Source organism: Prosopis cineraria, unplaced genomic scaffold, assembly GCF_029017545.1.
Source record: "Prosopis cineraria cultivar Desert tree isolate PC_DT_omini unplaced genomic scaffold, ASM2901754v1 PC10, whole genome shotgun sequence".
Lineage (NCBI taxonomy): Eukaryota > Viridiplantae > Streptophyta > Magnoliopsida > Fabales > Fabaceae > Prosopis > Prosopis cineraria.
The window spans coordinates 8,313,139-8,326,173 of NW_026555341.1; the positions used below are offsets into that span (position 1 = coordinate 8,313,139).

General features: G+C 32.1%; 3 protein-coding genes across 3 annotated transcripts; 1 reads left to right on the forward strand and 2 right to left on the reverse strand.

Annotated features, from left to right (window-relative positions):
* Positions 1 to 2,492: 2,492 nt before the first annotated feature.
* On the forward strand, positions 2,493 to 5,878 carry LOC129323219 (serine/threonine-protein kinase WNK8). Its single transcript, XM_054969828.1, has 7 exons — positions 2,493 to 3,030; positions 3,381 to 3,418; positions 3,537 to 3,764; positions 3,861 to 4,081; positions 4,171 to 4,328; positions 4,411 to 4,810; positions 4,877 to 5,878. The coding sequence occupies exons 1-7, from the start codon at positions 2,941 to 2,943 to the stop codon at positions 5,647 to 5,649; spliced, it is 1,908 nt and encodes a 635-aa protein (XP_054825803.1). The 5' UTR covers positions 2,493 to 2,940; the 3' UTR covers positions 5,650 to 5,878.
* Positions 5,879 to 7,061: 1,183 nt separating this feature from the next.
* Positions 7,062 to 8,859, reverse strand: LOC129323171 (protein yippee-like At4g27745). Its single transcript, XM_054969763.1, has 3 exons — positions 8,702 to 8,859; positions 8,048 to 8,175; positions 7,062 to 7,560 (listed from the first exon to the last, which is right to left on the reverse strand). The coding sequence occupies exons 2-3, from the start codon at positions 8,138 to 8,140 to the stop codon at positions 7,330 to 7,332; spliced, it is 324 nt and encodes a 107-aa protein (XP_054825738.1). The 5' UTR covers positions 8,141 to 8,175; positions 8,702 to 8,859; the 3' UTR covers positions 7,062 to 7,329.
* Positions 8,860 to 11,818: 2,959 nt separating this feature from the next.
* LOC129321612 (mavicyanin-like) lies at positions 11,819 to 12,755 on the reverse strand. The gene is made up of 2 exons (XM_054967445.1): positions 12,440 to 12,755; positions 11,819 to 12,348 (listed from the first exon to the last, which is right to left on the reverse strand). Exons 1-2 carry the CDS (start codon positions 12,636 to 12,638, stop codon positions 11,951 to 11,953), a joined length of 597 nt encoding a protein of 198 aa, XP_054823420.1. The 5' UTR covers positions 12,639 to 12,755; the 3' UTR covers positions 11,819 to 11,950.
* Positions 12,756 to 13,035: the final 280 nt, after the last annotated feature.

Sequence of the window (13,035 nt, forward strand, 5' to 3'; positions counted from 1 at the left end):
AATATAATATATATATATATATATATATATATATATATATATAAAGTAGAACCGTGAGCCTCCGTCCAAACTCAACATGTGTCCTTTTTTTCAGAATGCTGCAATTACAAACTACCACATCAACTTCATTTAATTGTGTTAACTTATTTTTGTATTTTTGTATTTTTTATTTTAAAAACTGATTTATTTTAATTAAGTTTTTTTCTCATTCCTCTCTCATTATCTCTTTTGCATTTTAACTCTCAATAATCTTATTCCTATTATTAAATATTTAATTTTAAAAATCAATAGATCATGTCAAGATAGAAATAAGAATGATAAATAAGATATTATTTATTATGATAAATAATATAATATCATAATAATATTTTAAATTAAGTAACTCTATATATCTATATACAAAAGTACAATCGTAGGCTGCCTTCTATACTCAACATGTATGCATTTTTTAAAATTTTGTGATTATAAGTTATCTATGTCAACAATAATTTTCAAAAATAATTTTTTACATGATATCAAATTTTTTTCTTATAGATGATAACAATACTATCTTTAAATTGTAAAAATCACTTTCTTTTAACTCTAAATTTTCACTCTCATGATTTTATCCATTGTCATAACTTTTTAACTTTGCCACTGCCTAAAATATAGAATTTCAACATGTACATTAAATTTTTTAATAAATCTTCTTAAATATTAAAAAAATTATATTTAAAATTAAAATGAGTTATTTTAATTCTTATTTTCTCTTATTTTTCTCCCACTCTCCTATCGTTGTAACTTTCCATAATCATTTTCTTATTTTTAATTTTAAAATTCTAATTACTTAAATACACGATCACATTGATAATTAAAAAACACATAATATTTTTTTTTTTAAATCTTAATAGCATTCAATTGCTCCATTCCCTCCTTAAGACAAGCAGAATCACAAGACTTTCATTATCTTCGGCTCCTCCCCTTATCACAAATATCCTTCAGCCCTTCTATCATCTTTCATGATGATTTTTCATCCCCAGCCAATGGCATTATGAGGTTGTTATGTGCTTGTAGGCATCAAAAGAGAAATTCAATTTCTGATAGATCTCATATTCATGATAAATGCTAGGTAATTGTACATAATCATGCATTTTGTAATTTTTTTTTTACTAAATTTTCCTCCATCGTTTTGAGTCTCTCTTTCATAAGCAGTAGAACTGAAAAAACTTACTGTGCTCTATTTTCGTGAAGTTATGGTTTCATAAAATTTAATTTGTTAGTTTTTGAAATATTTATTGTAAATTATATAATAATTTGTTAATTATTTTATAATTCTTCAGGTATATTAAAATTAGATGAAGAGGATGATATACATTGCTATGGTTTTTCAAATCAACACAAGTAATTTTTTTTCCATTCCTTATATATCTTGGCTTTTAGGTATCTCCTTGTAATTTTTTTTTTAAAAGCGTGCTTATAATAATTTACTCATAGTGATCCAAATTACCTATTTTCAAATGATATTTTAATGATCCATATTTAATTTTAATTTTTATTTGAATTATAAACGTCAAATGAATTAATCAAATTTTAATTTTTTAAATTATATATAATTCATATTTGAAGATAATGACTTAATTATCAAATTTATGTTTTGATCTTGATAATTTTAATATTGTAATATTTCAACTGCAAGATTTGAAAATATTGGTGTTTGAGTTGAAAATTAATTTTTCAAAATTATTAATATGTTTATTTGTTGATATTTATAAATCATAAAAATTATAATACTTCAAAAATTGATCTACCCTCACATGATTTAATAAAAAAGATGGAGTTATGTAATTTTTATATTTACCTTATAATCTTAATTTTGTATGGATTATATGTAAGAAAAACATTACAAACTATCTAATTATTAAATAGACCTACAAATGATAAAGAAAAAAATGCATCATCATAATATCAACATGATAAAAATAATAAATTATATTGTAGTTTACAAAAAAAATATCTTAACAACTCGAGTTTTAGACTTGATTAATTATGATAGCTTCCCTACAAGAGTTAAAACAAAACAAAATAAAAAAGATTGATAGATGAATAGAAAAAAAAGGTGAAAACTATGAAGAGGGGCCACTATAATTTTGAACATTTGAGAATTCATGATGAATTCTTTAATCTCTAATTTTATAATTTTACACTTATTTTATTCATTAATATTGTAATTTATTTTATATAAACTTTTTTACTTGTATTGATTAATATTTTAAAATAAAATCATTTTAAGTTACAAAAATACACGCACGGGTGTATGCTAGTTATATAATAAAACTGAAAAATCTTCCTTGTTATGATAAATCTCTTTTATGGATTTATTATTTTTTTGACCTCTCGTTTATCGACTTATTATCGAAGATTACTATCATGATTTTTTATGGATTATTATGGATTTTATGAATAAAGTATTACACGGTTTCAGTTTAACTATAAAAAGAAATTAATGGAAGTCTCCAGGTTGTGCCAGCGTGCCACGTTCTACCCTCCATAGCTCCCGTACGCAAGAAAGTGTGTTTTTGGATCTCCAGTCTTTCTTCATCGTCCCGAGCGTCTTGAGTGGAAGATCAATCTCTCCACTGATTTTGATTTCGCCTAACATAAGATGCAGATAGCGTTATGGGTGAACCTTGGATTGGTATAAGGATGTTTACTTTCAAGCGGAATCGAAATTCTTTCATGGATTTTGGATCTTCGGTTCTGGCCTTTGCCGGATGTCGATTCCACTTTTGTTCGCCATTTGATTCCTATTCAATCGCTTGTGAGGCGTTTTCTGAACAGCTTTTTCTTCATCAGACTCGCACTCGGATAAAACCGGATAAGGTTTGCTAATTTTTTCGCGCGACGAATAAAATCAATTACTCTCTTCGTAGGGTCTTTTTGTTTTTTAAAGTTGCGATAGCTATGGATTCCGGCGTTGGTTTGTCTGTTGGCAAGTTTGAGACCGATGATGCTGATGTTGTGGAGAAAGATCCTACTGGACGTTACATTCGGGTATGTGGATTGACCTGTATAGGTTTATACGTTACTATTACGCTGACACTGAGAATTCAATGGAAAACCTTAAAAGTTTCGTTATAGTAGATGCAGTGATGTTTATTGCTTGTTATTGACTGTTGAGGATGTTATTTCTTTTGAAAACAAAGCCTCCTCAATTGAAGAATTTCAAGCCTTTCTTGATCGTAATGTGCTTTTTGATTTTGATTATTTATTTCTTTTTTTTAAATCATGTATAGTGATTAAATAATTAGTTTGTCTGAGTTATCAATACCATAATACCAACCTTTTTTTTCGTTAACTTCTGGAGCGGAGTTATTGATATATTGCTATGTTTCTATCTTCAGTATGATGATATGTTGGGGAAAGGAGCATTCAAGACTGTGTATGGCTCTTAGACCTATCTTCATTTAGTTTTCAATGTAGTTAGATATTGAAGTTAAAAAATTTTTCAAGGAAGGAACTTTCTTAATTCAAATTACCTTTATTTACTGTTATTATAGATACAAGGCGTTTGATGAAGTTGATGGAACAGAAGTTGCCTGGAACCAAGTAAACATTGAGGACGTTTTGCAGTCTCCACAACAATTGGAAAGGTTATATTCTGAGGTTCATCTCCTAAAGTCATTGAAACATGGCAACATCATCAAGTTCTATAATTCTTGGGTGGACGATACAAACAAGACTATTAACATGATAACTGAGTTATTCATCTCTGGGAGTTTGAGGCGGTAAGTTTTTTGGCCTTTTTTTAAGATTAAATGTTTTTCCCCTTATGTGCTTGACCTTAGCATTCATTGATTCTGCACTTGCTTATAATGGATTAGATATAGAAGAATGCATAAGAATGTTGAATTGAAGGCCATCAAGAACTGGGCAAGGCAAATTCTTCGAGGTTTATGCTATTTGCATAGCCTCGATCCTCCTATCATCCATAGAGATTTGAAATGTGATAATATTTTTATTAATGGTAATACTGGAGAAGTTAAGATTGGAGATCTTGGATTGGCAACTGTCCTACAGCAACCTACTGCACGGAGTGTCATTGGTAATATGCTTCAGTTTCTCCTGACTTTTTGACTGTATTAAACCATTTAGAGGGAGAATTTGGTCTTGATGCTTCTTGTAACTTTGCAGGGACACCAGAATTCATGGCTCCTGAGCTTTATGAAGAAGAGTATAATGAACTTGTTGACGTATATTCTTTTGGAATGTGCATGTTAGAAATGATCACCTGTGAGTACCCATATAGTGAATGCAAAAATCAGGCACAGATATATAAGAAAGTTACCTCTGTAAGTCTACAGTGTCAGTTAAGTTTGTTGAATCTCTTCTTAATTTTGTTTTCTGTCACACTCATAAGTTTCTTACTTTCAGGGAATAAAGCCTGCTGCCCTTGGTAAAGTGAATGATCCACAAGTGAAGCAATTCATAGAGAAATGTTTAGTTCCAGCATCTATGAGAGTGCCTGCATCCGAGCTATTGAAGGATCCATTTCTTGCTACTGACAACATGAAGGAGATCAACCATGTACTGCAGTTGCCCAATCACATAACCAAGTTGGTGATGCCACCAACAACTGAGCCACGTCCCATGGAGATAGACCAAACTGTCAACGATGTTTTACCTGGCTCCTGTTTGAACGGTACAGAAGAAACTCAAATATCAACTCTAGAGTTCCTTAGGCAGAATAAGAGTAATGAATTTAGGTTACGAGGGGAGAAAAACGTTGCAGGCAGAACAATTTCACTTACTCTACGCATTGCTGAGACAAACGGTAAGTGGTTATATTTTTGTTTTTTCCTGCCACAACAGCATACTAAATGTTTTACATTTTTGTTAGGTTGTGCGAGGAATATCCACTTTCTGTTCTATCTTGATTCGGATACGGCAATTTCAATTGCTGAGGAGATGGTAGAAAATCTGGATCTCACTGCTGAGGATGTGGATGTTATTGCTGAACTAATACACACCATGACCGTCAGGCTTGTTCCTAACTGGAGAGAGTCACGTCAACAATTACCTGGAGCATATTGTTTGGATGGCGATTCTCCTGTAGTTTTAAATGGGGAATCATCTTTATGGTGTCATAGTGATGAGAATCTTGTTAACTCACAGGTTCTTGATGAAGATCAAGAGAAACAGGAATCAATTATGTCAGGCATTTCAGCAGAGGATGGGATTAAAGTCATCTCAGATGGTAAAAACATGGAACCTGCTTCTGTTATCTTCGATGGATGCTGTGAGGACTCCATTGCCAAAAGATCCAATTTAGATGTCAGGTTCCATGATCAAGATGAACGCAAGAGGGAAGTTAATGCTGGTGGATCTGTTACCATCAACGGGTCTGATAGGAACTCAGTGAACGTCGTTTCAGAGAACTCAACTGTCTCATTTATAGATTCATGTGGCGATGAACCCCAGAACTTTGACATGTCAAGCATCAATACTCTTTCCCTCGCAGACAAGGATCAATGTGACGAGCTGCAACTGGAGCTTGATGCAATAAATACACAGTATCACCAATGCTTCCTTGAACTTGCCAAGATGAGGGAGGATGCCATAGAAGACGCAAAAAGGAGATGGATTACGAGGAAGAAAATACCAGTCATGTGATGAATTAGGAAACCACCATTTTTTTCTTTCGAATTGTTTGCCTCCATTATTCTACGTCCATTGATTTTGGTTCATTCGAACCAAGCCTGTGTTTTTCCATTTTGTCAATACCTTGCAAATATATATATATGTATATATATTTGGGCGCAGTATGTGCTTTGGCGGTTGTTATAAATGACTTGGCAATTATTGACCAGCATTTGGTGGAACGATATGATAACATTTTTCAGTAGTGTGTATTTTCAACCGTAGTTTTGGGGAGGGAAGGGGCATATGATCTTTGAAGGGACGATGAGTGTAATTTTTGCATTCTAATTGCAATAAGTAGTTCAAAGAACAAATCTCGAATATTGGTAATTTGTGAACTTCTGGTGAGTGGTTATGCTTATCTACAGTGCTAGAAACTGTTCTGTTTTAGTCAATGGACAGCATGGATTTGCCATGTTATTTTGAGAAGAAATCTTTGCTTAAAGCTTGGTGGGATGAACATTTAAAATTTCTTTTTCTATGGAATGAACAGATGCACCTGTTTGCCATGTTGAAGCCTAAATGATAATTTACACTAAGAAATACCATCTAGGTTTAGTATAAGATATTTTTATTCACCTCACTAAAATAAGAGAAGGTAAGCCATTAATTTTATATGAAAAGAAATCTTTACTTAGATCTTGATACATTATGAACATTTAAAAATTCATTTTCTACACGGATATCAAACGAACAGATGCACCTATTTTGCCACGTTAAAACCCAAAGGATATCATCAACTTAAAATAAGAAATACTATTCAAGTCCTCATTATAAGATATTTCTAATCAATTCATTAAAATAAAAAAAAGTGATTAAGTCATTAATTTTATATGAAAATGAAATAAATTTTTAATTTTATCCATATCTAGATGAAATTTTTTTATACTTAACATTGCATTCTTTCTTATAGTTATTGATTTTAGGGGTGGTATAAGAAAATTTTAATTAATACCCTATCAAATAACTACTGATGAGAATTCTCTTCTAGAAGATACTTTATACTAAAAACCAGATTGGAATTAACAATAATTTATTTCCAGGCCTTATGAATTAAATGAATGTTGGAAAACCTGGATTAGATTACAAGGGCATCAAGGGTATAAAAGCTAGCCCGTTTTTTAGGTCTATAAAGGCTAGATATCAAGTTAGTAGTTGAGGATTAGCTGGATTCCTAGAGCCATTATACAATACAAACTAAAAAGTCAAATGATTAACGGGATTAAGATAAGATGTGCACATTCATCCAACATGTTCAAGCTTATAGTTTAAGCATGGCGCCAGAGACTTGAATGACCAGATCCCAAATATGAACCTATTCCCACAAGGCTGGTAAACTGCTAAATGCTAAGACATTGTTACTCAAAGCAGCTAAGGTAATTAAATAGCAAACAGAAAAAAATCTTAACTTGCATAAATATTTTACACAAGCCAAGAGGCATATAACAAAGGCAGAACCAGAAGAAAATCCCCATTTCATACACTTGACATAGTGTATTGGTTTCGATCATTTTGTACAAGACTACAAGAGAATACAAAAGAATGAACAAACCAACAACAATAATTGAATCCAATCTTTAAAATCTCCAATTTCTGCACATTAACGGATCATGGAGACAGACACACAACAACAACATGGGCATCGGTACTAACTTATGACCAGTCTTCCCTGACGATTTTGGACTTCTCAAGAATGTACTTCCCTTCCTTGTACTTCTGTGTTTCCTCATAGGCACGTTCATACTTCCAACCGAGCACCTCGTGGCAGTCACAACAGTAAACATCAGCAACTGTGTGGAGGCCAGTCATGAGCTGCCTGTCTTCTTTTGGCCCCACCATAACATTCATCGCATGGGAAAACAGAAAGGCTCTTCCATGTCTTCCCTGAAAATGATATGAAGCATTTTCAACTATCGTTACTACCAAAAAATCTTATTAAACCTATTGATATAGTGAAATGTTAATGGAGGCTACCAATTATGTGTCAACCACATAAAAGAGTGATCTAGTCTTGTAGCTATTTTAAATTAAGGAGAATGACATTTACATCCCAAGAGATTAATTTAATGATGATATGTTGAAAGATAAGTTATAAATACCAATACACATAATTGAAATGACAGAATCTCAATTGCAAATCAATCATTTAAGTCCCAGATTACCAAATTGATATTTGCAACTGTTACTAAATTGAACTTTCGGGACCTAATTGTGATCCCCACTTTAAACTAAACTCTCAGTCATGCATTTTTTATTTACTGTATCATGCTTGGAGGAGGCGCTACTGCCTACTGCTAAGCTAGAGATTGGATTGAGAACACATTATGAAGCATACAAGCTTAATCTGCTAAAATTTGAATTGAGAGTTCACCTGAAAAGCTTTTGAAATAGTATCATCATGAAAAGCAACATGGTTTCGACAGTTACAGCAACTGTACAGTCTCGGTCCTATCAACTCTGCCATCCAATGTTTTACCAGCTTTCAACCTATTCTTTTATCTTCAATCGGAGATCGGAAATGCCATTCAGTAACAATACAAGTGATAGAAGAATGTTATTTAAAGAGAGAGAGAAAAACTTAACACGTTCATCAACAATCTATGCAACTTTCTGGATTTTGAAACGAATAGACCGAGTTTGTTCTGACTTTTGAGGGGAAAAATAAAAATTGAAAGGATCGCACTGTGGTGCAAGAGAAGGTCACTACCGTAAATATAATAATGATTCATCAATAAGATATGGAAACAAATTAACAGGGGTAGGGTTGCCATCAAAACTCTAATCAACCAGGAACATGAATTTTTAAGATCATATATGGATATATATATCGCGGGAAACAAGAAAGTAATGTAAAATCCAGAATTCGCGGGTAATTAGAGTAATCCACAAAACCATGAGAGTATATAGATTTTGAATAGGGCGCAAATCAATCAGTTGCTCTCATAGATCACTGAATGAAAGTAATATCATTCGATTGCGATTTACAGAAGCAAACATTAGAAAGGCAATAGAAGACGCAGAGTACCTCGGCGGGTGATGGTGAGGGCACAGCGAGTGAGAAAGTTATGTGGTTCACCGCAGATTGAGTTTACAGAACTAGAGATTAGAGGTGAGTTCTCTAGAGAAGACAACTTTCAACAGCTCTTTCATATTATACTATTAGGCAAAGCAAATCAGTGTTTTAAAAACTGGATCGACGGAATCGACTTTTAGTCTGGTTTGGTTGATTCCCCAAAATCGATCAACCGGACCCGTTTTCTAAAAAGCCGGATTGAATTAATTAAAAATTAAAAACATAATTTAAAACAAAGAATAGCAAAAAATAATTAGTACTAATCGCCAAAAATAATTAGTACTAATCATGTATTCAACAACAATAAATCATTTTATTAAGTATTTATTAATATTTTTTGTAAAATATAAATATTTGCATGTATTTCTTATTTAATTGTGATACATAAATTTAAAATATATGAAAAAATTAATCTTTTAATCCCCCAACTTTTAACTCACTTGTAATTCAGTCCCTCAACTATAACTCGCTGCAACTCAGTCCTTCAACTATAACTCGCTGCGACTCAGTCCCTCAACTTTTGATTCACCTATAATTTGGTCCTTATTTTTTAATTTTTTTAAAATTTTTTTTATCAAATAAGAGGGATAAAAAAATGTTCATATATTATTCTAAAATATCCTCCTCTTGCTCATTAATTTGAGATCTAAACTAACATGAAAAAAAAAATTAACAAAAGTTGAGGGACTAAATTATAAGTGATTTAAAAGTTGAGGGACTGAGTTATAGGCGAGTCATAGTTGAGGGACTGAGTCACAGCGAGTCATAGTTGAGGGACTGAATTACAAGTGAATTAAAAGTTGGAGGACTAAAAGACTAATTTTTTCAAAATATATTAATTTAATGTCAATCAATTCAATCACAATTTGACCACAATTGAACTAATGAACCGTGAATCAATAGCTAATTTGATTTAATGACTACTTCGGTTTTTAAAATCTTGAAACAAATAATACATACACACACCCCCCCAATATTTTAAAAGTTGGACCGGAAATTAAATCAAAAAATTCAATAATTTTATATAATCTAACTGGTTAAATCAGTGATTAGATTGGTGATGTAATAATTAAATAAAAATAATATTAAATATATATATATATATATATAATATAAAAAATCTATAGTATGTTAATAAAATAACATAATATGATTGTAAATTAACAGTATTATAAATTAAAATTTTATAACTTATCAAATATAAGTAAATTTTTATTCAAATAGATATGAGTAGACTTAAAAATATTTATATTTGTACTTACAATTGTCAACATTTTTATAAAAAAATATCTCAAATCATATATTTATATATATAAAGTGTTCAAACATAAAGTTAACTTTTAATATAATTTAATTTTTAAATTCTTTAAATTTTTTTAATATTATATTTAAAACTATTCAATTTTTTTAAAATTGCTCCATTTTTCTGTTTGAGTTTTCAATTTAATAATAGCTCACAATTCAGTTCAATCATAAAATTAGTTTTTTGGCCCAAATTAAATCATTGACGGTTCTTATCGACAGTCCAACCAATTCGTTTATCCGATTGTCCGATTCTGTTCAATTTTTATATCATTGACATATACACACACAAACATTGAAACATATACATGCCACAAAATGTGCGAAGAATTACGTTCTCAAGTAAATTTTGCAGGATCAAATTTTTTTTTGGGTAGACCGTTAGAGCTTTGGAATTCTTTTTCTCTTGGGCCTGTAATCCTCCTTTCAAATTTTGATAAGGTTCTTTAAGTCTAAACAAGGCCCAGACCAAATCAACAATTGCTCCAGTAAGCCCAACTTTGCATCTTCTCAAATTATTTCTGCTTTTACTTTTTTGGCTATCTTTTGAAAAAATATCACAAGTCCCAAACAAAAAAGTTAATTAGTAATAGACATCATAAATTTGACTAATTTCTATCAGATCTCGAGGAGACTTTGTGCGAATGCCAAAAACACATCTGGTAAATTATAAATTTCTAAATTTGTTCTGCCCAAAAAATTCTAAATTAAACCCTAAATTACATAATTGAGAAAAAAAATTTACAAGTGAACGAGTAAATAAGATCATATAATTAAGTTTACCTATCTCCTCACAAGGAGAATGAGATATGAAATTTGTAAACAATCTCATTTTTATTTTTTCTAAAGCTTCAACAGTTCCATGGTTATATATATATATATATATATTACTTTATTTTTAAATAAAATAAAACTATCCTATGTTTTTTTATTTCTTAATATAAGAAAAATTACAAATTTTAAAAAAATTAGTTACACTTTTTTGAAAATTTTCCTTATAAATGAATAGTATCATTAAATGAAAGAAAAAAAAGTAAATATTAATTAGAAGAACATTTTAATTACTCTCTCCGTTAAAAAATATAAGACATTTTTAACTGAATCTTATTCCACAATTAAATAGTTACTTACTTTTTAACTAATTTTATATTTTCATATTTACTCCTATTAAACACCTTATAATAAATATAATGTCATTATCAATAGGGATATTTTTTTAAAAAAAAAGACAATAGTTACACCTCAAAAAATTAAAAATGTCCTAATTCCTAAAAAATGTCTTATATTTTTTAATAAAGAGAGTAATATATTTTAATTTTAGATATAATTATAATTATTATCATCAACTCATTTTTGTAAATCAGGAGTTGGTTAAAATTTTTTTATATTCAAAAATGGAGGAAGTATATATAGTGCGTGTGTGTGTATAATATTCATGAAGTAATAATACATGAATACATAAATGGTGTTAGTGACCGACACAAAACAGTATGCAGATGGTCAGATCAGATGGAAGCAAATTTCCAGCTGGCAAGCCGCAACAGGATATAATATGTATTTAATAAATTAATTAGAGTCATCTCCTTTCTCCGCTTGCTGCTCGCGTGAAAAGTCTCTGCCTCGTAATCGTGGGACCCATCTTCTAAGATTTTGAGAATTTTAAAAAATCGAGATCTTTCTTCCGATTTTACCGCTTCGCCCCCAGATTGGCTACTTCGAATCAAAAGGCGTAAAAGTGAAAAAAGGAAAAGTGGTGATCGAAAACAATAAGAAATCTCTCCGACGTGCTCCCTCCAATCACGATCGCTTCCACATTTCAATGCCCAAAGAATTACGACATACAAAATCGTACTATATGCCAAAAGAATTTCACAAATGAAATACAAAATGAGAATCTCATCAAAGCAGAGAGGAGACGGCAAATCCAAGAAGAGCATAGATGAACAGAGAGAGAGCAGAAGACGACAACGAAGAAGGAGCAGAAGAAGAAGCAGTAACTGGAATGCTTCCAAACACGGTGGGATAGGAAGGCGCGTCTGCGGCGTTTTCCGGCAATGCAGCAGTGGGAGCGTCAGACGGCGTGACGCCATTTCCGTCACCGACAACTATACGAAGCTTCTGCTTCTTCTGGCAATGGCCTGCCACTCCACTCGTGAAGTAGAACTCTCCGTTCGAAGTTATGTTGAACAGAGAGTTACCGTCGTTCATGTGCAGTATGGGATCTTTGAGGTCGCAACTCTTGTAAGACTCGGCTGTTACTTGGATCACTGAATCTTGACTCGGTGGATACAAGAACACTGCGCGGTACACACAACATAACAAGAGTCAGCCAGCAATCTAAGAATGAAACTTTGGATTTGGATAGGGATTTGATAATGAGGATCTTACAGATGGAATCTCCGATCTTGAGATTGTGATGTTTGGACCATTTGGTGTAGACGTCTGGGTTTGAAGAGGCGGGGATCCCCCAAGCATCCAAGTCTCCAACCTTGTACTGCAAGCATGACACCTTTGTTTGGAGCAGCAACGTGAGAAAATATACGATGAAGAACATGTTAGTTGTAGCAAATGCACTTGCAACACTCATCTTCCTTCCTTGTTTCGGTTTAGGAACTCAGCAGGAGGGAAGAGGCAGCAGCACATCTTATTGGTGGCAGCAAAGGACCACCACCTAAGAGTTGCATTTACATGAATACCCTCATCCAATCATAATTTTTTTGAACAAAACTTGACAAGCAGGAATGCTAATAACAATAATAAGAATAATAGGGAGTGAGTCACACGGTCACATGGGCCAGTTGGGATGGGATGAGGGCGCAGCAGACTGAGTCATGTGCGGATGTGGCTGAAATGAGAGATTCAACAAGAGGGCAACCTGTCTCCAGCCACATCACATGGTGGGACAATGGAATTTCGGCCATATATTATTACAAACTACACTTGAACTAGGCTATCAAAACTGTAAAACTTGTCCTGGTCCAAAC

Excerpts from the sequence above, each read along its gene's own strand:
- LOC129323219 (XM_054969828.1), top strand. The coding sequence starts at position 2,941 with ATGGATTCCGGCGTTGGTTTGTCTGTTGGCAAGTTTGAGACCGATGAT. Across the intron at positions 4,082-4,170 it reads TACTGCACGGAGTGTCATTG|GGACACCAGAATTCATGGCT; the intron begins GTAATATGCTTC and ends GTAACTTTGCAG. Across the intron at positions 4,811-4,876 it reads ACGCATTGCTGAGACAAACG|GTTGTGCGAGGAATATCCAC; the intron begins GTAAGTGGTTAT and ends CATTTTTGTTAG.
- LOC129323171 (XM_054969763.1), bottom strand. The coding sequence starts at position 8,140 with ATGGCAGAGTTGATAGGACCGAGACTGTACAGTTGCTGTAACTGTCGA. Across the intron at positions 7,561-8,047 it reads CTATTTCAAAAGCTTTTCAG|GGAAGACATGGAAGAGCCTT; the intron begins GTGAACTCTCAA and ends TATCATTTTCAG.
- LOC129321612 (XM_054967445.1), bottom strand. The coding sequence starts at position 12,638 with ATGAGTGTTGCAAGTGCATTTGCTACAACTAACATGTTCTTCATCGTA. Across the intron at positions 12,349-12,439 it reads CAAGATCGGAGATTCCATCT|TGTTCTTGTATCCACCGAGT; the intron begins GTAAGATCCTCA and ends TGTACCGCGCAG.